This window comes from Azolla caroliniana, unplaced genomic scaffold (assembly GCF_043228905.1).
Source record: "Azolla caroliniana isolate FFs.n. ecotype wild unplaced genomic scaffold, voAzoCaro1.0.p SCAF_20, whole genome shotgun sequence".
NCBI lineage: Eukaryota > Viridiplantae > Streptophyta > Polypodiopsida > Salviniales > Salviniaceae > Azolla > Azolla caroliniana.
In genome coordinates, this window is record NW_028230455.1 from 14,547,897 (window position 1) to 14,575,232 (window position 27,336).

At 37.4% G+C, this 27,336-nt stretch overlaps 2 protein-coding genes across 3 annotated transcripts in view; both read left to right on the forward strand.

Moving 5' to 3' along the window:
* LOC147851186 (putative leucine-rich repeat receptor-like protein kinase At2g28990) overlaps positions 1–27,336 on the forward strand; it is a 118,040-nt gene that overhangs the window by 43,501 nt on the left and 47,203 nt on the right. The window contains exons 12-13 of one of the 2 annotated variants that reach the window (XM_087335675.1): positions 8,183–8,369; positions 8,794–8,932. In XM_087335675.1, coding sequence (XP_087191801.1) covers positions 8,183–8,369; position 8,794 — 188 coding nt within the window. In that variant the 3' untranslated portion in view covers positions 8,795–8,932. Of the gene's footprint in view, positions 1–8,182; positions 8,370–8,793; positions 8,933–27,336 lie in introns of those variants that run through there. The other variant, XM_087335673.1, reaches the window with a different exon arrangement.
* Positions 4,749–5,801, forward strand: LOC147851188 (uncharacterized). The gene is made up of 5 exons (XM_087335973.1): positions 4,749–4,782; positions 4,901–5,033; positions 5,106–5,177; positions 5,416–5,487; positions 5,603–5,801. The coding sequence occupies exons 1-5, from the start codon at positions 4,749–4,751 to the stop codon at positions 5,799–5,801; spliced, it is 510 nt and encodes a 169-aa protein (XP_087192099.1).

Below are 27,336 nucleotides of genomic sequence, written 5' to 3' on the forward strand. Positions count from 1 at the left end.
AAGTGTAATTTTTTGGACATAGGGGTAGTTTGGTAAATTTGGAACTTCCAGGGGTATCTTGGGTACTTTTCCCTTCAAAATATTATGTTGCCAATGTACGTTGTACATATACATATACATACATACATGCATACATGCATACATACATACATATATATATATATTTATAATATATATATCATTATATGTATGTATGTATGCATGTATGCATGTATGTATGTATATGTATATATATATGGATGTATGCATGCATGCATGTATGTATGTATGTATATGTATTATATATATACATATACATATACATACATACATACATACATACATACATATAGTTCTGACAAGAGTAGAATATACCTTCTTCAAATGATACCCTTCACATTAATTTTTTTCTCATAGTTCACATTCGACCTCCGAAGACAAATACTTCTTTGTGGTGCCTGCTAGATAGATACCTCCAATCCCCTTTACTATTTCTTAATTAACTTTCATTAGATTTAACATAAATATGCTAACAGCTCATACGGCATCGCCAATGTTTGGTCTCATACAAACCATTGTAGACATCAAACTACCAATGTTTGATGTCTAAGGAACTTTAGCCTTGAAATCTCCCACTTCCTCCATCTATCAAGATTGATCCTTCCATAAGTGAAAGCGACTTGTCAAGGGTGTACTAACTTAATTGAGTTGGCATTATCCATGCTAAATCTTTGCAAAACACGATCCACATACTTTGACTAAGATAACTAGAAAATATCTCTATGTTTATCAATGGTGATTTGCAAAATCTCTCTATGGTTATCACTTTGTGATTTGTCTCTCTATGTTTATGTCAAACTCCTTTGGCAATTGTTGCTTCAACCTTTTTATATCGATCATATCTGAACTTGCTACTAACATCATCGAAATAAAGTTGTAAAATGATATAGTTGAATCTTTATCATTTGAAGTTGTAACTTTGCTCAATTTTGAAATTCTAGAAACCTTCCTTGTGCATGATGCCATCAAACCTTTAGTACGAGTGTCTTGGGGCTTGTTTTAGGCCATAAAAACTTTTATTTCATTCACATACCATCTTTTCCTTCCCTCTTCCTTAGAAACCTTCTAGGAGGTGATGTGTATCTCCTCACCTAAGCATCCATGAAGAGATGTAGTTTTCCGGTACAATTTTTCAAGATAAAGATCTTCAATATTGACAATACCCAATATTGATCGAATAATATTGAGCTTCACAATGGGAGCAAAAACGTTACTGTAGTCAACTCCTTCCTATACTAATCTTCCACTTGGTACACCCATTTGTTATGAGGTGCCTTCTTCCCCAAATGTAACCCAACTAGTTCCCATGTTTGGTTGGATATTCTCTACATCTTATTTTCATGGAAAGATCTTACTAGCTAGCTTCACTAGTATGATAACCTTTATCATAACATTCACACTCTCTGTCATAAGCCAACAGTAAATAGTTCATATATCTTATTAGGCCCATGTGATCAAGAAGAAATTCTCAATACATGAGCTTGGGTAGGAGTCTCCAATGTGTCAAACTATTGTGCACTATTTTGTCTAACAAGTTCTTCTACTTGAGGATTCACTATGCTATGCAAATGAAAACAATTAGATTTCATGGTTTTATCTTTCTTCCACTCCATACATCCTCTAGTTTGTGTGCTCGAATGGAACCGGTGGGCCTTGATTGACCAAGTAAGCTAATGTGTTGAATGCTTCTACCCAAAATGGCTTTTGTAGACTTGATTGTATGCGAATGCTTTTATCTGTTTTTCTCAATGTTCAGTTCATACACTTAGTTCAGCCATGATTCAAAGTGTACCAACATAGTTTTCTCCATTTTGATCCTGTGCTTATAGCACAACTTCTTGAATTTGGTGTATTCATGCTCAACACCATTGTTAGTTTCATGCTTTCCAATCTTCAAACTTGTCTCTTTTTCAAGAGTATCTTTTTTCTCCCAAAGATCTCAAACGTTTTAGACTTATGCTTTACTTCTAAGAGTGATCACTGTTAAAAGTAATCAGATAGTGTTTCCAACTAATAGATGAAAGAGTCAGTGGTTCCCAAACATCAGATGAACTAGCTCTACCCTTTCTTTCTTTAGGGTTATGCTACTTGTTTGAAAGCTAATTTTCTTATGCATCTAAGGTTACAATCGCCACTTCTGTATATGTAAACAGATTAAATTGCAGGCCTGGAACTTTCCCCTTTAAATGCTTACTTTTAATCCCCTTCTCTTTCATGTGGCAAACTTTTTAGTGCCAGAAGTTGGGATGTTCATTTCCCATTACAACTACAATTGAACAATGTGTTTATGCTTTAGTTTCATGCAAACAATGGTGCTCTCTTCTCCACGAGAAATAATCATTGCATCCTTTGAAATGTTCCAGTTATCACCATGGAAGATTGTAGTGTAAGTTTTGTTAACCAACAACTCTATTGAGATTAGGATCTTTCTTAGCTCAATATTCCTAACATTCTTTAGCACCCGAATAGATTTGTTCAGTTTATCCTATTAACTACAATTCTATCAAGAATAACACGACATTAATAATCACAACAACACAACTTTCCAAGGTTGCAAGGAATTCTCTCATCGAAGTAACATGGAATGATTCTCTAGAACCTAATACCCAAGACTCTTCCTTTCTCTTGAAAGAGCATATAAGATGTATCATCTCCTCCTATGGTGGACGTAACATTTGCCTTTGCCTTTGCATCGTGGTCGTTAGGTGTACCCTTGTAGTGATTTCTCTCAACTATGTTCTCCTTTAATATGACCCAACTCCCTAAATACACGCTAGTGCTAGATACTGCTTATCTTAAACTCAATGTCATGTACTTCAAGACTAAGTACATCTTAACTTGCCCACAAAATATTCTTCTAGTTGACCTAACTAGTCAATCCTCTTACCCACCTTCCCTCTTTTCTCGATACATTCTGTCCTACTCATCTATGGTTTCCTAAATTAACATCTTATTGACCCATATGGTTGGGTGGCACACTAGCCACTCCTCATTTGGGGCACTATTACAAAATGTGCATGCTAGTAATACATCTGGGGATAAATTGCCAACTTGGGGTTGATCGTTGATAATACACTGAGGAAGGGCAAGAAATTCAAAAACAATTGAGGAAGCCCTTGAGAATACTAGGGCACAATGGCAAAACAAGACAGAACAAGTCGCCCTACTGAATCTAAGGGCATACCAATCTTACAAATTGAATGACAATATCGATGGTGGAGATTTCCTGCTTGTTATAATGGAATCATTGAAGCATCATGTTTACAATACTTTGATAGAATGCTAGAACCGTGTACTAATACTTAAAATAGACAAAATGGGTCATGAAGAATGTTAGGATTTGACATGCAGGCTACAATTTTATGGGATGGGTGATTCAAAACAACAATCTCATTTGAAGTCCATTGTTATATTCAAAAACTTTTTGTTATGAAATACTCATTGATAATTTTTTTTTATGTTTTTTGATTAATCTCGTTCATCTATGATGTATTTGCAGCCTTCTCTAAGCATTTGTTCGAAATTTCAAGTGTTCAATGAGAATTTCATGTGCCGAGGTACTTAAAGAGTTTCAAAACGACTACAAAGGTGAGCCTGGCTTATGAAGGGCTGTTTTATTTCCAAACAATCATAATGATCTTACATTGGTCTCTAGATATCCATGTGATTCTCCACCTGATTATCAGGAAATTCGGAAATAGCAATGAGGGTTTTATGACCCAGTCATAGTCAAAGAAAGAAAGAGAAAGGAGCTTGTAAGGGATTATATATGGAATCTATGTCCGTTCATCTCTTCGTCTCTGCAGCCATGATACACATCAGATGGTTATGGTTACCACAAACTGACAACTTGTGGCATAATTAAATATAGGCCAATGCATGACATGACATGATTGATTGATTCTATGTTATTCTTTCTCTTATAGGAGCCAACAAATAACCGGATTTGCCTGAATAATCCAGTACTTAATGTAATAATAGACCATCGGAATGGCTGTGCTTTCAGGATGGATTAATGTCCCTGTTTTGCTCATTAATATCATTGCAATCAGCACCAGCTCCGACCTCATCTTCCTCCGCACTCTGGCTCAAGGAAAGTGTTGGTATTTCTATATTCATGCAGCAGCCAATTCATGTATATGCTACTTACTCTCAACTGATTCATGGATTAATCATTAATATTTATACTGCAGTGGGGTTCCTTAGTATAGATTGTGGATCATCCGCCAAGTCCAACTACACCAACTCATTGACAGGACTGGAACGTCATATGGACGCCAGACACCGCGGTTTGGCCGGACATCGGGAAATGGTCTGCCACGACTAGTGTGAATCTGCCCACCAACATGATGGATGAGAAGCAGTACTCCAGTCTGCGCTATTTCCCCACCACTATTAGTAGTAAGGCCCTGAACCAGAGCAAGTTCTGCTACACCCTGCCCACCATAGCCAGTAGCTACTACTTGGTCCGTGCCTCCTTCTGGTTCGGCCTGGTGCCGACGATCTACAAGACGCGTGTGAACGGGCAAATCAAGTTTCGTGTGATTGTGGACAACTACGAAGGAGTGGAGATCGTAATTGACAGATCGCAGAGATCGATCCACGGGTGAACGCTTCTGGACAACCAGTGTTTGACATCACTGTTAATGGGGATCTGTTTGTAGAAGGCATGGACATCTACGCCTGGGCTGGGGGCCTGTATCGTGCGTATGAATGCCACCACTCCTACCTCCTCCTCCGATGGTATGCTATGCATGTACAGACACACACACACACACACATATTATGTAATGCGAGATATATCCATTCATTCCTCTACATTATTGAACGTCTACATGTTTGTTTAGTTAAATTTAAACAGTTTTGGCTCTACAAGATTTATTCGCAACCTTGGGAAGTTTACTCGGGGACCCATGCTTAACTCAAGGATATAAGTATTTGTGGATCGATTGTGATTATTCAAACCCACAAAAACCGGCTAGAGTAACATCTATGTGTGTAGTAAGATTCTACAATTACTTGTCTCTGTGTGAAGCTCATTGTGGCACTGTTTCATATTCATGCAGATTGTTATCTAACTATAGTCTGGTGGGGAATCTTCCATCGAGTATCAGTAACCTGGATCAGCTTGTCAAGTTGTAAGTAGATCTCTTTTGACCCAGCACCGTCCAACAATGATAATTTACACTACAATTTATTGTAATAATTGTACATCATATCTATGCGCAGTCTGTTTTATAATTTACGGAGTATCCAAACAATGTATTACTCGTATACATAATTAAAAGCAAACCGAAGATATTTTAACACAATTTTGCATAACTAGATATAACTTAAGACATGGCTCATTAACTTGCTCATTTTAATAATGTGCAGGGATCTAAGCAATAACAGTTTCAGCGGTCCGATCCCTGCCTCACTTTCAAATTTGCCGAAATTAGAATATCTGTAAGTATCCCCACATCGAATTTATTTTCTCACCTAAATGCGTGTCACAAGTCCCTTTCCTTCAGATACTTCAAATTGTTTGCTATGGTGAGTATGTTTTGATCTGACTTTTTAGTAACTTAGCGAACAACAACTTTAGTGGGACAGTACCAGAAACGCTCCTACAAAAACAATCATCAAGCGGACTCCATTTCAGGTACGTTACCATGTTTTTAAGTAGATGTGAGCCGAAATTAATATTACTTATATGTTTGGAGAATCTACAATTTTATGACAATCTAATTCCGCATGGTTATATCACATGTTTCTGCTGATTCATACAGAATGTGAGGGCACATTTATTCACTACAATTTCTTTTCCCCAGTTAACCACAATGATGACTATGATATATGTTGTAGAAACCAGTACGCATGTAAAGAGTTGACAACATCTAAGAAATACCATTAGAAAAATATATCACATAATGTGCTTAAATCTCTTAATTAACTTGGTATTTCGCTCCGAATTGTGGATTATATATATAGAATGTGCATACCTTTGTCTGTGGATTATATATAGAATATGCATACCTTTGTTACAAACACAGGAAAGAAAATAATAATACGTATGTCTTTGTGATCTGAAATGTGCTTTATTATATTCGATTGAAGTCATCATAATTAGAAAAGAATTCAGTGACAAGTAGTTTGATGTTTTCGGTTTTTAGTTACGATGGGAATAGCTTTCTATGTGCTACAGGCAGTCCTACTTGCGGAGTTCCCCATCATCATCAAACCACAAAAAGCTTATGATCGGTTTCATTACCGGTGGACTACTATTATTGATTATCTTGATATTAGCAATTCTTTGGTTCTTCAATCAAAGGAGGACTCGAGCAAATCACAATATACATGAAATGCAACTAGTACAACATCAAACTCCCACCCATCCTACACCTTCTGAGCACCGAGATCCTTCTGGTATGTTTTGTAATTGCCCTTAATAGTATAAGAACTCTTCATTTTCTTTTAGCTTTTATTTATGATAAGGACGCTTCATTTACATTTGATTTTAACATACAAATAATGGTTTCAAAGAATCGTAGAAATCAACTTCTGGACGGAAGATAACATTATTTTACTTTGTCTTCAGTCAATGTTAAGACAGAAGAGCTAAGTAATGCTACTAAAGTCCAACAACAATTTACTTTTCAAGAGATCCAAATTGCAACAAATAATTTCTCAAAGGTCGTTGGTCAAGGTGGTTTTGGTCCGGTATATAAGGGAAATCTTCCAAATGGTTTAGAAGTCGTTGTTAAAATATTATCAACCACCTCAACACAAGGACCACAAGAATTTCTCAATGAGGTATTTGGTTTCTCTACATCTATATGAAATATTTCTTTTCTTTTTTGTGCATGGATCATGGAAAGTACTCTTCCATATAAAAGGATATTAGCATCACTGACGTAATGAATTTCAAAAAATATCAATTCACTTACAACCTAACTCCTTTGCAATTTGAAAGAGATCGATTTGTTCTAGAACAAATAGAATGCCATAATAAATCCTTGAGGGGTCTAAAAGTATAATCTATTCAATTAAAAGATCTTATATGGAACTGTCCCTACAGACGTAGTAGAAACAAGGTAAATCATATGGGTTGATTTAAGGATCATTTGGCCTCAATGAAGAATCCACTTTTTTCCCTTGTTGCAAACTTGTGCATCTCCATGACCTTTTTTATTTATCATAAAATCACTGTGACCTTCTTGTTATTGCATTTAAGTTAGTTTATGTTAAGATTTGTCCTGGTACATAAATTCCTATATTTGATTTTTAGCACTAATGTAAATCTTCCCTTAGACTTCTTTGGTGTTAAAATAAATCTTTCCTAGATCACTATACCATGTTTGCTTTCATTCTTTGGCAATGTTCAGGCCTTCTCTTCACGTTGAATTAGTGATGTTAATACATTATTGTCACCAAAAAACATTGATTACAATTCACTCCATTTTATGTTGGGCTCATAAGTTTGGGATACTAACGTTTTCTTTGGAAATTGTATGTCACTCTTCTCATAATTTTGCTATACTAACTTTTTCTTTTGAAATGTAGGTTACTCTTCTCTCTCGTGTGCACCACAAAAACCTTGTTGGATTTGAGGGCTATTGTATTGAGGAATCTCTAGTGTTGGTTTATGAATTTATGTCAAATGGTTCATTGCATGATTCCATATCACGTAAGATAACCTATACTTGATCTTCGTTTGCTCACATTTGTCCCCAACTGGAAGCTACTCCTTTGTCCCTAAAAAGTCACATATTCATTTCATCAATAAATTAGGGATATGTAGGATAGTATTTTATATCATTTGAACAAACGATCCCCATTCTATTGAATATCCCATGTTGCATTAAATTTATGGTGTTTTAAGATTCTCGAAAATGAACAAGATTTGTGGTTTTGTAGAAACTATAATTTAATGGTTTTTTCTCACAATGTAACGTAATTATTTACTTAAGGGTGACTTTACATTAGAAGTGTTTGTTTCTTTATTGATTACAAAAGGAAGAAAAGAAACACAAACTCTAACATGGCTTGAGAGATTACAAATTTTATTTGATGCCGCACAAGGTAAGGAGATTTCCATATTCTTATCATTTTCATACCATAAGTGCATATTGTGTGTTAAAATGATGATTTTTTTATATAGGACTTGCGTATCTACACCATGGATGTAACATTATTCATAGAGATTTGAAGAGTAGCAATATTTTAATATCTAAAAATCTCGAAGGGAAGATGTTTGACTTTGGAATATCTAAATTCAAGTCCGTTGATTCATATACAGAGAACATAGCAACAAGGCTAGTTGGTACTTTCGGGTACATAGATCCATAGTAAGTCTTTGGGCTTATAATCATGACAAGGGAAGAAATTTTATACTATTGATAGAAGATTTGAAAGCAAAGTATGGTGGAGGATTATTTGAATAATTTTAATGCAGAGATTAATTAAAGAGATGAGGAAAAGTGCTGGGTATGGTAAAAGCTTCATCAAGAAGGAGAAGAGTTCATTTACAATATTTCTTTATTTGTTTTTTAACTTTTGTATTTTTATTTATTGGTCTTTACTTCTGGAAAAGGAAAGCGAGTAAATAATTATTTATTTGACATGTATATTTCTTCTAATATCGTTATTATTATTATTATTATTATTTAAATAGGGGTTGTTTTTTATATTGTTTAATGTATAGAAACTCTAGAAAATCCCCGAGAATTCCTCAAATTTTGATGGTATTCTATGTTCACTTTTATATCATAGGTATGCGTCCACATTACAATTGACAAAGAAGATTGATATATTTAGCTTTGGGGTGGTTCTCTTGGAAGCATTATGTGGACAACCACCCATCTTGAAAGATATGGAAACAAAAAATGGAGATATCCACATTGTGGAATGGGTATGATAACTAATCATTTAGAAATTATATGATGGTTAATGATATTTTGAAGAAACTTTGAACACGTTCTATTGTTGGATAGGTAAGACCGGCATACGAGCGAGGGATCATAGAAAACATTGTTGACAAACGACTTGAAAATAAATATAATTTATCACCCATATGGAAAGTTGCAGAGATCGCCATGACATGTGTCCAATTTGAAGCGGTAAAGAGACCTACAATGAATGGTATTTGTACTGACCTAAATGAAGCCATAAGAATGGAATCTAGTCATGAATCGTCACCGTGGACCACCAATGAAGTTTCAACAATGTATTCACATGTACAAGTTCAATGATGAATACTGTTGTTAGTAGCAATGCTTACATCACATGTATATGCATAGCTTGTAAATATGTTTTCTTGGACTTTTAAGTAAGCTTTTCTATAATAATAAAAAACTTTATATTTAATATATTGAATTGGGTGAATATGCATTTCAAAACATGAGAGAGCTTGATTTTATCAAATTATTAAGCATCTTAGTCTATTAAGAATAATTTATTGACATGGAGCTTATATGATACATAGACTTTAGTTTTGTTAATATTCTTTAATTTGGTTTCAATGTAAATGTAGAGAACATTTTACTGTAAACTATTTTAGTTTTTACCATATATTAGAAATCTAGATAGTGAAGGACATTCTAATGCCACCATGAATCTAATACAATATGAGACATTTTAATGATGTTGTCATAAATTTTTAAATGGTCCAAGGTATATGTGACTGAGGAAAAGAAGGTTCATATGAAGCTTAGTAATGAAAAACTGGAGTGAGTAAATTATCTTGCTTGAAAGTGCATCATGGAAGGAGCCATTTGACATAAATTCATAAAGTTCCAACACCAATAATCTCTATGGAATAACCCACAAATCCAACAAGGTTCTTATGATGAGCACGAGAGAGTAGAGTGACCTAGAATTCAAACAAAAGATAATCTATGTTTTTATCTCTATTCTACACACACAAAGTCATTCTCTGTCTCATATTTTTCCCAAAACATGACCAATTTGGGATTTAGTCATTATCCCTATGGTGAACTGAAGTGACCCTAAACCCTAAACACAAATATAGTCACTACCTGAACCGTTGATCTCGATATTCTATCAAACAAATTCTAATCCTACTTGTTGCACGCCTTAATCCACTCTATTATCAAGAATTCATCACAATTAAATCCATAGCTGACTGAATTATTCATTGCCAAATCTCCTATTGCATCACATTAGTTGATCACAGTCACCAATTTCCGGCCAAATGACGGTGTCACGCACCCAATGGATTGTATTGGAATGGTCAGTGTAATTTGATGCCTCATAGGACCAACAATCGATGGTCAAGAACCCTTAGGCTAGAGAAATCAAACAATGGCAACCTATGACATTAATGAGAGATATATGCATGTATGTGTATGTTTATGTACAGATATGAATGTACGGAGTAAATTGCCCAAGGGATTTTGAGACAGGGTGGAGGGGAGGAGGTGGAGTTCATTGGTGCCAAGGAGAGTGATGTCTAGAATTAAGTATAGAAGGGGAAGGATATTCATGATCGACACACAATGGAGGCATTTTATAATAATGAATTGGTAACTCTTCTTCTTCTACTGTTATAGTCTTCTAATGCTCTAAGATTAATGATGGTGATACAAGCTATTAACCATTTATCGTTCCTATATAATAAAGGCTGATTCCCAACACCTAAGATATCATCATGTTTCTTACACATTTGAGATTGGAAATATTAAGCCTGATAGGGTTTGTGACAACTAAAGAATCCATATTGTTTCCCTTAACAATATAAATATGAAGCTAAGATACCATTATAGGGACTTTACGTCCAAAGGTTGAAGACACGAGATTCTAGTAGTGTGGGCTAGGCATTTATCTTGGCAATCATGTTACCTCTTCCAAGGTACTAGTTATCCCATTCTACACTTGTTGGTATGGGATATCCATGATAGATTGGCTATTTCTCGATCATAGCCCGATATATAGGGGGGATTACTTTCCTACTCGTCTATTTACCGTTTTCACTTGAATTTTGTTTACTATATAGTAAGAGGTCCTCAACAAGAATGTATACAAAACACATACACATACTTGTATTTTGTTGACAAAGTTCTTCATGAGTGGGAGAATCGTGATTTTGGTGGGTTTATGTTATATGGTATAGATGATAGGAAAATTTTGAGCTATTCAAGAATAAGATAGCCAACACTCTTTTTGCTAATGTCGACAAGGATAAATGACAAGGTTAGTGAAAATCTTTGATGGAGGACGCATTATCGTTATGGAAATTTTTTCATAAAAAATCAATGATCTAGACTCAACGATTAAACCATTTTTCCCTCGAGAATCCTTCTTTTGAGGAAGGATATCTATGTTGCCTTCGTTTTAATACCATGGCTGAAATTATGGAATGATATGCGTATCATTGAAAAAAGGGAAGCATCAAGGCGATTGGGGAACTAGAAGTTCATAAATGGAGGCACCACATCATGGAACAATTTCTAGACTCAAAGGGGGAGAAAGTAGACCATGTCTGCATTTATTTCATATAAAACACACAGGAATAGGAGGATGTCAATGTGTTGTTCACTTGCTATATCTCACTAGAGAGAATGTCATCCCAGTGACGCGCCATGCCTTATAGAAATTGAAATACCACAGGATGGGGTCCCTAGTTTGATCATGTCAAAGAAATTCGTCGATTAGCCATCCTGCTTAATCCGCTTAATTTGGAGCACATGAGTTAGCTCAAAATAGTCCATAAAATATGCATAGAAAACAATGACATGATAGATAATGAGAAAGGACAAAAAGGTAAATTCTCACTATTTATCAATAGGTATATAAGTTAACAAAAAATGAGGGTTTTTAGTCCCTACCAAAACATTTATCTGTGTTGTCTTTTGTGTGTCTTGTTCACCATTTTTCTACAGAAAAACAACAACTCGTCTGCTTCCCGTTGCTCCTCCAACAATGGCATCAGAATGAAGGACTATGTGCAAGACATTGTCTGTTGTAGAAATCATTTGGTTTCTTTGTCTTTGCCCCTCAGCGTATGATGTTTTTCAAGAACTCAGCAAATAAAGATACTATCTACTACTTGCTATGTTATAACTCATTTTTCACTCTTTTGTGAGCCATTATTGCTTTGGAACACACCATTCAAGAGGTGTTTTCCACTCTTTTCGACCTAAAGATAGTAGAAACAGCAAACATGTATCTACTAGTTTTTGGGTTTCAAAAAACAAGGACTATTTCTAGTATACAAAAGAGAGGATTTGCATGTTAAATGTTTTCTCATTTGAGGTGAGATTCTGAGATTGGAAGTTGCGTTTCATTTACCTTTGGCTGAAATACGAGTGACTCAACATTGTTCTCAGGTGAACCCACATAGCTCTTGTTTTGGGGGGGGCTAGCTGCACATACATACCTTTGAACACATTGATAGTTGTATTTGAGACCTACAAGTGAGTAGTGTCCCAACTATCATTAGGTGCTTAGAGTTGCAATCGACTAGGTTTACTTACCACCCAATGGCTTCTGAAATGTCCGAGGTTTCATGTACTTGACGCAGCGGTTCCTTTAATTCCCATAGAAATTACTCTATGAGTGGAAAAGACCACTTAGAGATCCGTAAATTTGACGAATCCAACATCGGCTTGTGGAAGAATCAGATGAGAGATATTCTGATTCAAAGAGGAAGACAATCTAGTGGTCCCTCTTCCTCCATGGAAATAGAGGAAGTAAATGCAACATGTGATGAGATGGACATCATGGTCTTACATGATATTAGCACACATGTTGGGGTGAATATGGTTTTTTCTCCATCACATATGTTGTTGCTGGACTCTAGTGCATCATTCCATGTTACTCCACATAAAGAGTGGTTTACATGTTATGAAGCCAAGTCACTTGGGAAAGTTAGACTTTGAGACTCACATTAGTGTGATGTGATTGGCAATGGAGATATCTCAATGCACTTTAGTGATGGTTCTCATCTTACCATTAAAAATGTACCCCATATTCCTCAACTAACTCGCAGTCTAATGTCCGTTGGTCAGCTTGATGACAACGGATATAAGGTGATATTTGCTTCCAAATCCTTTCGTATAATGAAAGGAAATATGATTGTCGCAAAAGGGAACAAAGTTGGTTCCCTCTATCCTCTATTTGTTCATAAAAAAGAACATATATTGGTTGTCACAGACCAACAAATGATGAGCATTTGGCATGGTCATTTAGGCCACATGTAAAGAAATGGCATGGAAATTCTATCTCGTTATCGCCACTTACCTAAGTTGACATTCTTTAATTTTGCCTTATCTGAACATTGCCAACATGGTAAGCAAACTAGGAGCACAAAGACCACTGTTAACTCATCCACTAAAAACACCGGGTCATTTGAAACAAGTAATATGTCGTATTCTCTTTTGCCATAGTTGGTGAGATGCAGAAAAGTACCCTAATTTAGCATGATTTCGAAAATGTACAATGCATGCGTACCTATTTTGTGAATGTCAGGAATAGTACTAAAACAGAGAGAGAATTAGTACTCGAGAAGGGAAGTACTATTAGTACTAAGAGGACAGGACTACGTAAGACTCCCGAGAGAGAGAGAGGAAAGAGAAGAGGAGAGAGAGAGAGAGATAGTGTGGACGAGAGAGAGAGAGAGATGATAATAACAGATGATATATTATAGGAAGAGTAAGTACAAGATGACTATGAGGCTTAAGACTGGCGTTGAACCAATTTGGTTCAACATAATGCCTAGTGCCTTCTTTTATAGTGTTCTCAAGAGTAATCCTGAAGCTTCTAGAATGTTCCAGAGAAATCTGGAATATACATTAATTTCCTATAATAAAACTTAAATGAAAATAATATCCTACGTATTACAATGGATGGTATAATGGTTAAGAGTTTGATCCATATAACATAAGGTCATGGGTTCGAGTCTTGCCATATCATGACACTATCTCCCCCTTAAGACGACGAGTGGAACAAGTCGGCGTTGATTGCGGGACTATAGCCGAGCAAATCGACCAAATAATAAAGTTTGTTGCGAACAAGTTTGGAGTCGAGGATGGCAGCAACTTCATACTCCGGGCCGGCTTCCAACTCAAGCGGGGCTGGCGGTGGTGTAACACGATCGGGAATAGTGTTTGCTTGATAAGGTTCAAGAAGAGAGCTACGGAAAACCGGATGTATCTGAAGACGGAAAAGCGGAGGGAGATCAAGGCGGAACGTGACATCATTAACCTTATTAGTAATACGGAAAGGATCGAGTCGTCGATAATCCAACGTGTCGCACGGTCGAGTAGTCTTGATGTGACGATGTAAGAGCCATACTCGATCTCTGATGGCAAAAGAGGAGGGAAGTCGATGATGATCCACATAAGTCTTCTGTGTGTGTTGAGCATGATGAAGATGAGTAGAGAGATCCATCTGGATCTTGCGTGGCCTCTCCAAATGATCCCCGACACGAGGATTGGTAGGTAGCTCCGGGGTGTCGATCACCGACCAACGAGGATGAGAACCGGTATAAGCGTAAAATGGGGAGACCCAAGTCGAGGATTGAACAACATTATTATATGGATCAAACTCTGCAAAGTGGAGAATCTCGGCCCAATCGTCCTGTTGATAACTCAGAAAAAACCGTAGATATTGTTCCAGCGTTTGGTTCGTTGATTCCGCCTGCCCATAGGCCTGGAGATGGTAGCCGGAGGAGAGGTTGCAAGAGACCTTGAGCATCTTGAAGAGATGCTACCAAAATTTGGAGACGATTTGAGGTTCTTGATCACTGATGATACTATCTGGGAGGCCATGATGCCGAAATACCTCACGCATGACAAGGGCAGGGGTTTCCTCGCTAGTGATGGCCTTAGTACACGGCACAAAATGTGCCATCTTAGTATATCAATTGACGACGGTTAAGATAGCATCGAACCCCTTCGAGATCGGCAAAAAGACAAATAGACTGCCATGGCTTACTTGGAGTCGGTAAGGGTTCCAACAAGCCATATGGATGGTGTCGGGGCATCTTTTCTCGGCAACAAGCATCACAAGTCCGAACGTAGTCATCGACAAAACGTCGTATATGGGGCCACCAAAAAGATCGTTGAACGAGATCTAACGTCTTAGTACTACGGAAATGTCCCGCCGTATGGGTCTTGTGACAAGTTTGGACGATTTGAAGGCGACAGGAGCAATTAGGGACATATACAAGCTTTTTAAAGAATAACAAACCATCATGATATTCGAATTGTCGATAGTCCATACCTGGTTGTTGAGATTGAGAACAGGATGCCCGAGAGGTATCGATGTGCGCTAGAATGTCTTGAGCAAAATTATCTGTCTTCAACTTCGCATGTATTGCATCGGTAATCCGGGAGTCCATTGGGGTGTTAAAAATCTGTGTTGTGTGCAATCGTGTTGGTCGGATCACTAGGACGAGGTGCAAGATATGAACGTCGTGATAGCGCATTTGCTTTTCCTTGTTGCTTCCCCGGTCGATATGTGATTTTGAAGTCAAAACGCGTGAGGAATTGAGCCCACCGAGCTTGCCGTCGATTTAGCACCCGAGTGTTCTGGAAATAAGCAAGATTTTTGTGATCACTAAAGAAGATGACCTAATGTGGAGAGCCCTCTAAGAAATGCCGCCATTGCACAAAGGAATCCACGATGGCAAATAACTCCTTGTCATGTATTTTGTAGTTGATTTCTGCAGCATCGAATTTGCACGAATGAAAAGCCATAGGATGTAACTGTTCTTTATCTCCTTGTTGAGACAGGATGCTACTGAGGAAAAAATCCGATGCGTCGGCCTCCATGATGAATGGTTTGTTTGTATCCACATGAGCTAGAATAGGAGCTGATGTAAAGGCTTTCTTAAGATGCTGAAAAGCCATGTCTGCTTCATTGGACCAAAGAAATGCTTGTACCTTTTTCGTAAGTTGTGTGAGAGGTAAAATAATCTTCGAGTAATCTTGTATAAACTTGTGGTAGAAGTTAGAAAAACCTAGAAAAAATTGTACATCTCGTACCGACCGTGGAATTTGCCACTCTAGCACAATTTGGACTTTAGTTGGATCCATGAAGATGCCCTTTGAGGAGATGACGTAGCCTAGAAATTCCATTTGCTTGCAGTCAAAGCTACATTTTTCTAGCTTGGCATAAAGACCATTCTCGCGGAGTCATTTTAGTACTAATCGTACATGAGAATCACACTCTTCCTGGGTCTTCGAATAAATCAATAGATCATCCAGATAGATGATCAAACAGATATCCAAGAGGTCTCTAAATATATCATTTGCCATGTGTTGGAAGACTGAGGGTGCATTGGTTAGACCGAGCGGCACAACAGTATATTTGAAATGCCCATACCGCGTGTGAAAGACAGTCTTCCATTCATGTCCTGGTCGTATCCACACAAGGTTATACGCTCCTCGTAGATCGATTTTTGTAAAAAACTTGGCACCATTAACTCGCTCTAAAAGACTTGATATAAGAGGAACTGCATACCTATTCCGGATGGTGACTTTATTCAAGCTACAATAATCAACGATGAGACGAAGTGAGCCATCTTTCTTCTTGACAAAGAAGATGGGTGCACCGTCCGGAGATTTCGAATGACGAATAAACCTGCTTGCCAAGTTCTCCTCTATGTTGGCTCGAAGGACTTCTAACTCGGTGAGTGACAAGTTGTAAATTGGTCCCCATGGTGGCTCTACTCTTGGTTGTAAATTGATGGGACAATCATAGGGACTATGATGAGGAAGAGTACCGGCTTTTACCTTGTCAAATACATCGGCATAAGGATGATATTTCGCCAGAAGTTGCACTAAGGATTCCTCCTTAATAGTGTTGGAAGGATGTACTGATATTGCAAATAGGAACATTGCCTCCTTGTGTCCTTCTTCGCGTAATTGACATAGTGAAATGGTTGAAACTCAATGAGTAGATTCTTGGGGTTGTCGATGTCGGACTTCTCTTGTTCTCCAATCGATGTCTGGATTATGTAATTCAAACCAAGGTAATCCCAAGACAATGGGATGCTCTGGACTATTAATTATATTAAATTATACTACACACACAAAACTACCTAGGAACACTTGAATGGGTTCTGAATCTTCTACAATATTCCCAGAAGCAATGGGACGACCATCAATGACTACTACAGATGCAGGGCAAGGAGGTTTTCTTAAGGATATCTGAGAAGCTTGGGCAAAATTTAGATCCATGAATCAGGAATTAGCTCCGGAATCTAGAAGTGCTAGGACGTGTACTAGGGGAGTACTTTTAGTACTAACCGTGACTTGGGCTAGGAACACATTGCTAACTTGTTTGGAGGGAATGGAACCACTAATGGGCTATACAGATCTAGGGCTGTCCAACCAAACGGCTCCTATTTTGGCTGGACTCAATTGTTTAACTCTTCATCTAATTGACTAAGGATTTCAAATTTGTTTGAGACACTTGGGCTATTAGTACTATTAATACTATCAGACACTCCTAAGGGAAGAATTGACTCGAGTTTAGTACAGGCTACGATTTGATTGACCTGTCTTCTTGGCCTATGGGGACAATTGATTGCGATATGCCCTGGTCGTTGGTTTTCTTCTTCCGATAACGGGTCAACGCATGGTGTTGATCTCCATCGGTGTCGGAGTATTTGCTTGAGGTATGTCTCGTGCAAATGGTTTAGCCACGACTGAGGCGTAAGTGGGCTCCGGCCTAGAGCATGGTATTTGTAATTGACGTTTCAAACGCCGTTTGACTCCGTAAGAGACTTTGGTTCTTCGCGGAAGGTTAGAAGTAGGTCTTTGACATCGTTTTGCAAGCCGTAGCGAAATTGCTCAATTAGGGGCTGATCATCCTAGGGGATATCTGAAGCGAGTAGACGGAAATCCACCGCGTAGGTAGAGGCTGGACGATCGCTTTGACGCAATTGTCAGATTTTGTTGATCGTCGTCCGGATGTTGTCTATATCTCCAAAGCAAGCTTTAAACTCACTAATAAAGTCTTCAAAGTTATTAAGTAAGGGCGATTGTTTTTCTAGAAGCGGAGCAAACCATGCCAAGGCTGAGCCGCTAAGCAACGTGCCTATTAGGCCGACTCGGGATGCATCAGTGGGGTATCGAGAAGGATGCATCTGAATGACTAAGCGTACCTGATTGAGGAATCCCCTAAATTGCGATCGTGTTCCATCAAGTTTCATAGGAAGTCCAATCTTGGGCTCTTTATGAAATCCTTGGGGACTTGATCCTTGTTGTTGCAATGCTGCTTCGAGTTGTTGCACACGTAACGCTAACTCCCCATGTTGTTGTTGCATTTGCTGTTTTTCTAGGGCGATTTGTTGAAGATCCCCTAACAACCGTTGGTTTTCTTGTTCCAAGGCAACAAATTTTTCTTTTAGACACTGTAGCTCGGAGAAAACGGATTGGTATTCTTGGGCGCTAACAGAAGCCATTGTATAGAAAAAAAAGATAAGAGGATGAGGGAAACCAAAAGAAAGACTAGAGAGGAAAAATTGGTTCAAACAGTCCGGAATAGTACTAAAACAGAGAGAGAATTAGTACTAGAGAAGGGAAGTACTATTAGTATTAAGAGAGAGAGAGAGAGAGATGATGATAATAGATGATATATTATAGGAAGAGTAAGTACAAGATGGCTATGAGGCTTAAGACTGGCGTTGAACCAATTTGGTTCAACATAATGCCTAGTGCCTTCTTTTATAGTGTTCTCAGAAGTAATCTTGAAGCTTCTAGAATGTTCCAAAGAAATTTGGAATATACATTAATTTCCTATAATAAAACTTAAAAAATAATATGCTATCTATTACAATGGATGGTATAATGGTTAAGAGTTCGACCCACATAACATAAGGTCATGGGTTCGAGTCTTGTCATATCATGACAATGAATGGATGGTGAAATATAGAACCAAATAAAATCCAAGCATTTGGTGAATTGTATATGTCTTATTTTCATGTCAATTTGTATATCCTGGAGTACAATTGAAGTACAATTGAATACTAGGTTGAATATTAAACATCTTTATTTGGTATCCATATTCAAATTGTAGAGTAAAACTACATAAACCCTAAATGTTAATATGTGGTTTAGGGTTGAGGAAAAAGTAGTCCCCCACTTGTTGGACGGGTATATCGATAGTTTCGTTGGATAATGTCATATAATCCATCACAATGTAATTGGTAAGAGTAACAATTATGTACCACGTTCATTTATACTATTTGAAACCAACAGACTTGGAACGTAGCTAACTGAAAACCTTTTGTTATCACGAACATTCACAAGTTCATGTATATAATAATGCTAGGAGAAATGAGAAAGTATAATATCATTTTAATACCCCAAACTGGAGAAGAGCATGGTGACCAATCATATGTATATACAAATTACAGTTCAAAAAATGATTAAAAAGTACAATTATGAATGGGTGAATAAAATTAAATGGTAAACAATTACTTTTGTTCTCATATACAAAAACAATATCAAGTCAAGCTATACAATATGCCTAAAAAATCCTCAAAGTATACATTATGCCATCTAAATCAATCTATAAGAAAATCTGGCACACTAGGCTCTTCGGGCGCTGATTGTTCTAGACTATTCTCGTTTGTGTCATCTCCATGCTCTCCTGAATCTGATGTATGTTCAAATTGTGTTACATCTTCTAGGTCCACAAGCTCCCCTGCTTCTTCATCAATAGGTTCCATTGGTTCTCATGAAGTCATTTGGAACATCTCTGTCTCATTGATGTGCTTAGCTTTGACTTCTTGATCCTGATCTGGACAGTCCGAGATTCCTGTGATCCTCATTTTGATGAAGTTAACTTGTGTAGGGTCCTTCTCCAACACAACACAGTTTCGAAACATCTTCAATACACATGTTGTTGTAGTACCTAATGCTCGCATGAACACGAACAAGTATATATAAGAATTAAAGTCTTAAACTTGATCGACAGAAATCAAAGTAAATATATTTTATATACCTGTGCCAGAGAACAAGTCTAGGACCCAATCATCTAGACTCGAGAAGAGCTCTAGGAGGTGGTTGATCAATCTTTGAGGTTTTTGATAAGGATTCACCATACTCTTATCACCTGAAACATGCCTTAATTTTTTTGTGACAGCAGGGCACATGATATAATTTACCACGTTACGCTCGTTGACATGTGCTCTAGCCTTCTTCTTTGTTATTGAATCATAGTAACCCACACAAAAATGTTCGACCGCACTAACCATTCGATCGTCAGGGCTACGTGTAATATTTGTTTTTATCCTATAGAGAAATAAAATCATGTTTTAGAGGTATGAATGTCAACATATAATAACAAGTATCATAATGATTAAAAACTAACTGTGACACACCAATGCATGTGTTTAGTGGCATGACAACTTGACTTCAGAGCTGTTGTGACTAACAGTGATTGCCCCATGCTATGGTATATGATTATCCTCCACAACGGGGCCAATGTTAGTTCGGCGAAATCCTTTACCATCTTCTCGATTTGGGGGTACTTGAAAGGCACATCATCATATGTTGATCTCGCAATTCGGAATCCATATGGTATGTCAACTATCAACAAAGTGTAGTGCCTTCTCGGTAACAAATCGAGCATTTCTTATACTTCCCCATTAAATACACTATAATGTAACTGTTTATAAGGATCAGACCTATGCAAAAAACTCTTCACAGTCTCTGAATCCTCAGGCATTTTCATCTCTTTCCCTTTGGTCATTCTCTTCTCATACTTTGCACGTTCTAAGTGTGTGATAAAGGCAGCTGGAATACCATCATTATTGTCGTTGGTCTTTTTTTATTTTGATGGTTTTTGCAAGTGTCAATGTTGTTAGGAGAGAACATTAGCTTTCAATGTATTAACATTCAAATGACACATACCCATTCTCTAAAACCAATTAAATATTCCTCCAATGCCTTGTAGGAAGAAGTTATCGGGTAGGCTTGCTCCAATTCTTCCCATGTCAGTAAACTCAATTTTTGCATCATAAACTCCTGAATCTTCATGTATACCTTGTGACTATACAATAAATATGAAATTAAAAATTAAAAATCAATAATAATAGAAGAATATCCTGAAACATTGTATACTATAAACCCTTACTTTTGCAATTCAGTAACCATCTCGTCCAAACTAAATTCCTTGGCAACAACTCGAGATAGCACCGATATTAATAGCGTATCATCTTTAATACCCTGTAATGACCTCCAAGGTAAATGTTTCATGTCTTCTGCTAACTCCTCGATTACCAAGTCGCTTTTGCTATTTGACTTCGATTTGATCTCAACTTCTGGATCAATCCTTCCCTTCTTTGACCTCTTTCTGCTCCCACATGCTAAATATTTTTTCCTGGAGATCCCAGACCTCCCCGGTCCGAAAGGCTAGTTGAAACCAAGAATCATATTTTCGTAGCCCTTCTGATTTTCTGCTCTCATCCACTACAATCCCCACTTCTAGTAAACACTGGTGACGCAAACCAGGCCACAACCTTGGGCCAAAATGATTTAATGCATCTAGGTACTCATGATGAAAAAATCAGATCCTTTCAATGCATGACATCTTTTGCCTATAATCATTATCATTGTTATGGTCCCATGCTAGTAGTTTCGGCTCCTCGTGAGTGAGTCCTGCATATACTTTACATTCAGCGTACTTAAAGAAGGGGTTGATAGGGTATTCTTTCACAAGCTATCTATGAGCTTCGGCCAAATGCGATCCTCCAATTACATAATATGTATAATCATCAGCAAAGCTATACTTGAAGTCTACTACTATTGGACATTGATCTTGATCCACCATTACTAAAAATGGCATGACAGTAGCATGAGGATTAATTTTCATTTTGCTCTTCAAGTTTTGCACATGGATAGCGTGCGGCTCTCTAATTTCTAGGGAACGTCTTCCAGTCAAGGGATCAATTGGAGGCCTCTGGATTGAAGTAATTGGCAAATGAAACAGCTACCCCTTACGCACACGTTTTGTCTTAATAATATTTTCTCTTATTTTATTTTGTTCAAACATCAATACACCAGAAGATAGTTGACCCCCCGGAGCCACAACGTCGACTTGGTGCTCTTCTTCTTCCTCCACGAATTCTAAAACCTCTTCATCATCTTCGTCGGGTCGTGGTCGTTTGTTGTATTTCTTACGAACCGGATTTGTCTTTCTAGAATTTTTTGGTGGAGTTTGTGCTTCACCACTCATCATTTCTTCTGTCACATACGGCCGCAGTGCAACTAATAAGTTGTTCATTGTTTGAATGTCTTTATGTAATGACTTGGGGTTGCAACATTCTACTACTAGGTTTCCCTGTTCAAGACACAATCGTCTAGAGCCAACAGAGCTTGAGACATCGATTATAATACTCGAAGAATCACTATCTTCATATTCTATCTTGGTTACATCTCCATAGTTAAATGTTTTTCCAAGCTCCAATTTGCCTTTACCGTTTGACTTAGCTGTTACTAAAAGCAGCACCCCATCTTCCTTGACATAAGAGAGACACCATTCTAACTCTGGGTAATTCTTATATTTAAGTTCAGATGTTTTCTCTTCCTAGGCCCCACCCTTGCTATTTTTGTTCGTTGCAACAAAAGACTTAGATGCTCCATCCCCCGTTGAGTCAAATAGAGTTCTTCTAGAGACATCTTTGACAAAAGAGTCAGAATCTCGATTTGTTGGAGTTTGAATCTTTAGTTTAAACGAAGGAACTTTTTGACGAGAGTCATTGAAATTAAGACAACATCCTATTTAGGTTAATTACGAACAAGACCATACTATTTGAACAAAAACGATGGAGAAAGTAGTAAAATAAAAAACAATTAAACGCAAAACACTAAAAATAGTATCAAAATGATGAGAAAACTGTGATGAGGGACATAAATTTTCTATCTGCAAAACCCTATTTTTTCAATGAAAATCCGTTGCACTACATCCGATTTTCGTTGAAATGAGGGACTGCGGTTGAATCAAGGAGGGAGAAGTCATGTCACAATCCTTAGTAGTGCATGGGATTGTGGTTGAATCAAGTCCTTCAACCACAATCTGATGCACACATTGGATTTTGGTTGAATGTCCTCCTTTCAACCAAAGTCTGATGCAGTGCATCGGAGTTTGGTTGAAAGGAGGGACATTCAACCACAATCTGATGCACTGCATCGAATTTTGGTTGAATGCCTTGATTCAACGACAATCCGATGCACTGCTAAGGATTGTGACATGACTTCTCCTTAACCATCTAGTGAAGTTTAAGTGCATTTTAATTCAATGGTGTGTTTCCTTAACAAAATATTTGGGGATTATTGCTTATTGTGAAAAGGAATCTTTAAGGCATCTTTTAGAATCTTAAAAAATGTAAAGAATATTGCTAACCTGGTGATCTTCTTTCCCTTGTTCATGATGCTTGGCGGAGGTAGTGCTTCGGAGTGCTTGAAATTAGTCTGTGCTCTGAGCTCGAAGGATTCTTTGTCGCGATAATGAAAATGAAAATTGAAACTTCATTATATAAAATGTTTTTCTTTTAATAAAAATTAATTTTTAATTAATATTTTTTGAAATTCTCTTCCTAAAAAGTGTTATAGTGTAACCAATAACTCATATCTAGTTCTAATAGTTATATAGTAAAGATTCAACATTCCTTAATCTTTTCTATAGAGGAGTTCGGTATATAGCCCTTTGATGGTAGTGTCGCAGGGTTTGTCTTGATAGTTTTGAGAATGTCTTTTTTTTCTATTGCCCCCTTTTCTTTGTCCAACAACTTGTATTTCTCAATAGAAGAGTATTATTACAAGAGACATTCGAAAGGCTCGCGTCAAAAACAGAAAAGTGAGGCTCCTAGTAGCTCGGATTCTCTTTTTTCAATTGATCTTGTTGATGGCCCTCTTCATGTAAGCTTAGAAGCGGATGATACTTCTATAGATAACAGTAGTATTAGTAAAACACTTGCATTTAAAAGAATCCCTCGACAAGTTAGTGAAAAGAGATTTAATTTTTTATGTTCTGATTGTCAACTTCTTTGCGACTTGAACAAAACATGTTGTGTGAATCTCTGCCTTTCAACTTATGGAAAGTCAAGGTTATATGAAACACGACCAAAATATTTGTCGCTTAATGGGGAAGAGCAAGAAACATTTCTTCTTTCGCATATGCAGCTTAAAATGGATCACAATGCAAGGTCTAATTCTACACAGGTTGAATATTGGACTATATACTAAGTGTTGTCAAGCCACTTTTAAAATCGCTCATAGCATTGGAAATATGCGGCTGCAAAGAGTTCAAGAGCGTCTTCTGAAGGGATCGTGGATACCATTGGATTGAAATGGTTCTGGATGTAAGGGTCAAATTGGGCAACACGCAATTAGGTGGATGGAAGTATATTTTTCAAAACAGTGCGACATTATGCCTACGACAGGAAGACTACATTTGTCAGATAACTTTACTCGAAGGGAAGTTTACCAATCATACAAGGACGACATGTTAGTAGATGACATTTTAATCGATTGTGGAGGTTATAATTTAACAATGTGGTTATCCCACGAAAGGTACGAATGGGAGTCTGCTCAATATGTGGAAGTTTAAAAAGTATGGCCAAGGGTGGAAAATCAGATGTAGAGATAAGGAATTACAAGAACCTATTAAAAGAACATCATGAAAGTCAAGCATTGGAACGTTCTAAGGCTATGCATCACTAACAAAAAGCGCTTCAATCTCCCGAAAAGTATATGTGCATGATTTTTGATGGCATGGATCAAAAGAAGACTTGTTTGCCGCATTTCCAACGACTCCCAAAAGATATTGCAAATGAGTGCCTCGTGCAAATGCATCTAGTAGGGTGTTTGACATATTGTCAAACAATAAGGCCACAAGTATTCTTAACTTATCCTAATATCCACAACGACCCTAATCTCTCTGTCACCGTCATGAACAGAGTATTGCAATCATGGTCAGGCATAGTACCACCAGTTCTATACGTGCAACTAGACAACACAGCAAGAGAGGATAAAAACTCAACTGTCTTCGGTTATCTAAGCATGCTAGTAGAGAGGGGCATATTTAAAAAGATAAAGGTCAACTTCTTATTAGTTGGTCACACCCATGATCACATAGATCAAATGTTTAGTAGGTTCTCAAAGAAACTAGCTCGTTGTAATGCTTTCACGCTTACCACGCTATCAAAATTGATAAGTGAAGCATATACACGAAAGCCTGAAGTACATCACTTGAATGAAGTGTACGACTTTAAATGTTTCTGCATGGATGGTGATGGGACTAAATGTAGGGTGCTTGCATCTCTTAATAATATAAATTGCAACCATGTCTTCCTCATAAAACAAACCTCGACCCACTTCGAGATGACAGTGTTGTTTGCAAAACAATACTCATCTAGTACACAATGGGAGCCCCAAGAAGGTTGTAGGCTCCTACTTCATATCCCAGATGCACCACTGCATGGTGCACAGCAAATGCCATATGATGATCATAAAAATGTGGCACCCAATAGTTCTATTGATGAATAAAGGGCATATTGGTTGCGATGTCTTGAAAAGAAACAAAAGAATATTGATTGCACCAAGAAGTACGCCGGTGATGAGGATGTTGAATGGTGGGAGATCTTCTTCACCCATCAACGCACCATTTTAGATAATTACATCGACGGATTTTGGCCAATCCATAACCCATTCACATGGAATAATATAGAGCTTCATAATTTAGTTCGACCATAGCAAAGAGATATTTACATGGGACCAAGAAAGTCACGTATTGTTGAGGCAAGATGGCAAGGTAATTTGCAAGAACTAAAAGTTGGAATGTTGGTCGCAACATTAGCTGGGGATGATAACTTGGGCCATCCATTTTGGATTGCAAAAATTATTGAATTAGTGAAGGATGAAGATGGCAATCAGACAAAGTCAATTGTGGTCCACTGGTATCAGACATCTTCACCTGATGCATTTACGGGAAAGTATTCTTTAGAGATGGTTAAGGATGTCGGATGTTCAAGCAGAAAGAGAAGAAGAAAGAATATACCGAGCACAACTACTCTCGCACTAGACCGTGTTGACATACTAGTATACAACTTCTCATTCACAAAATCCGGCCATCTAAGACAAGCCACCATCAAGATAATAAAGGAGAAAATCCTAAATATGGTATCAAACAATATACAGAGACTAACCAGAAGAAATTCTCATAACCACAAAGATGTTGGCTTGGAATTGTACGAAGATAATGAATTGATTGCCACTAATGATGAGGATGAGACATCTGAATGCTCTTCCAATCCATCAAACATGTCTTAAAATGTTGACTTGGTTCAAGCTCGGGATCATTTCACTACATGATCTGAAACTTTGTAAATTACTTTCAGATGTTAAATCACGAATATGTATAATTATAGCTGGTAGTCATGTTGTACATTCTTTTGTAATTTTGGCGATGTATATTGTTCGGCATTTTACTTATGTCTAAAAGTGGTAGTCATGTTGAAATTCAATATATTTTGCCACATTTTTTGAAAAGCTTTACGCATGCGTCACGTCTTTTTGTAAACTTCGTGGTTCTTGATGTAGTGTTCTTAAAATGCGACATATTACTTGTTTCAAATGACCCGGTATTTAAACCATTGCACCTTGCCTACACGGATGTTTGTGTACCTATGCCCACAAGATCTTTGGGTGGTACATTGTCTTTGTTACTTATATTGATGATGCCATTAGGAAAGCTTGGGTTTATCCGATTAAGGGAAAGAATGATGTATACCCTACTTTCAGAAAATGGCTTAGTTCGGTTGAATTGGAAAATGACATAAAGCTTAAGGCTTTACGTTCGAACAATTGAGGTGGGTATACCTCTCACAAATTTGGTGACTTTTGTAAGTCTAGAGACATTCGGAGAGAGTTTATAGCGCCTTACACCCCTGTCCAAAATGGTGTGGCGGAGAGGATGAATAGAACCATTGTTGAGAGACAAGCTCAACATTGGGTGCGTAAACAGGTGTGTAACCCAATACGTAGACTGGATGCGTAAAAACGTATGCAAAATATGACCATGGTGGTGTTTAAACCGGAAGGCCGTTAGAACATTATTCCTCGTAAGGAATAGTTTTGGGAGTTAGTGTAGAAGGCTCATTTATGAGCGGTCAAGTACTATCAGTACTTGTGTCAGCCCGATAGCCAAGGCTTGTACAAAAGGTGCTCACGAAGCACCAAGTATGTACAGAGAACATATAGAGAATTATTTTTGAATTCAGTTTTGTATTTTCTCCTCACTTTGTCTCTCCCTCTCTTTCTCTATGATTTCTGTGTTTTA

Bases quoted from the DNA above. Each gene is read 5' to 3' on its own strand.
- LOC147851188 (XM_087335973.1), top strand. From the start codon at position 4,749: ATGAATGCCACCACTCCTACCTCCTCCTCCGATG. The intron at 4,783-4,900 runs GTATGCTATGCA...AAATTTAAACAG, and splicing joins TCCTACCTCCTCCTCCGATG to TTTTGGCTCTACAAGATTTA. The intron at 5,178-5,415 runs GTAAGTAGATCT...AATAATGTGCAG, and splicing joins CTGGATCAGCTTGTCAAGTT to GGATCTAAGCAATAACAGTT.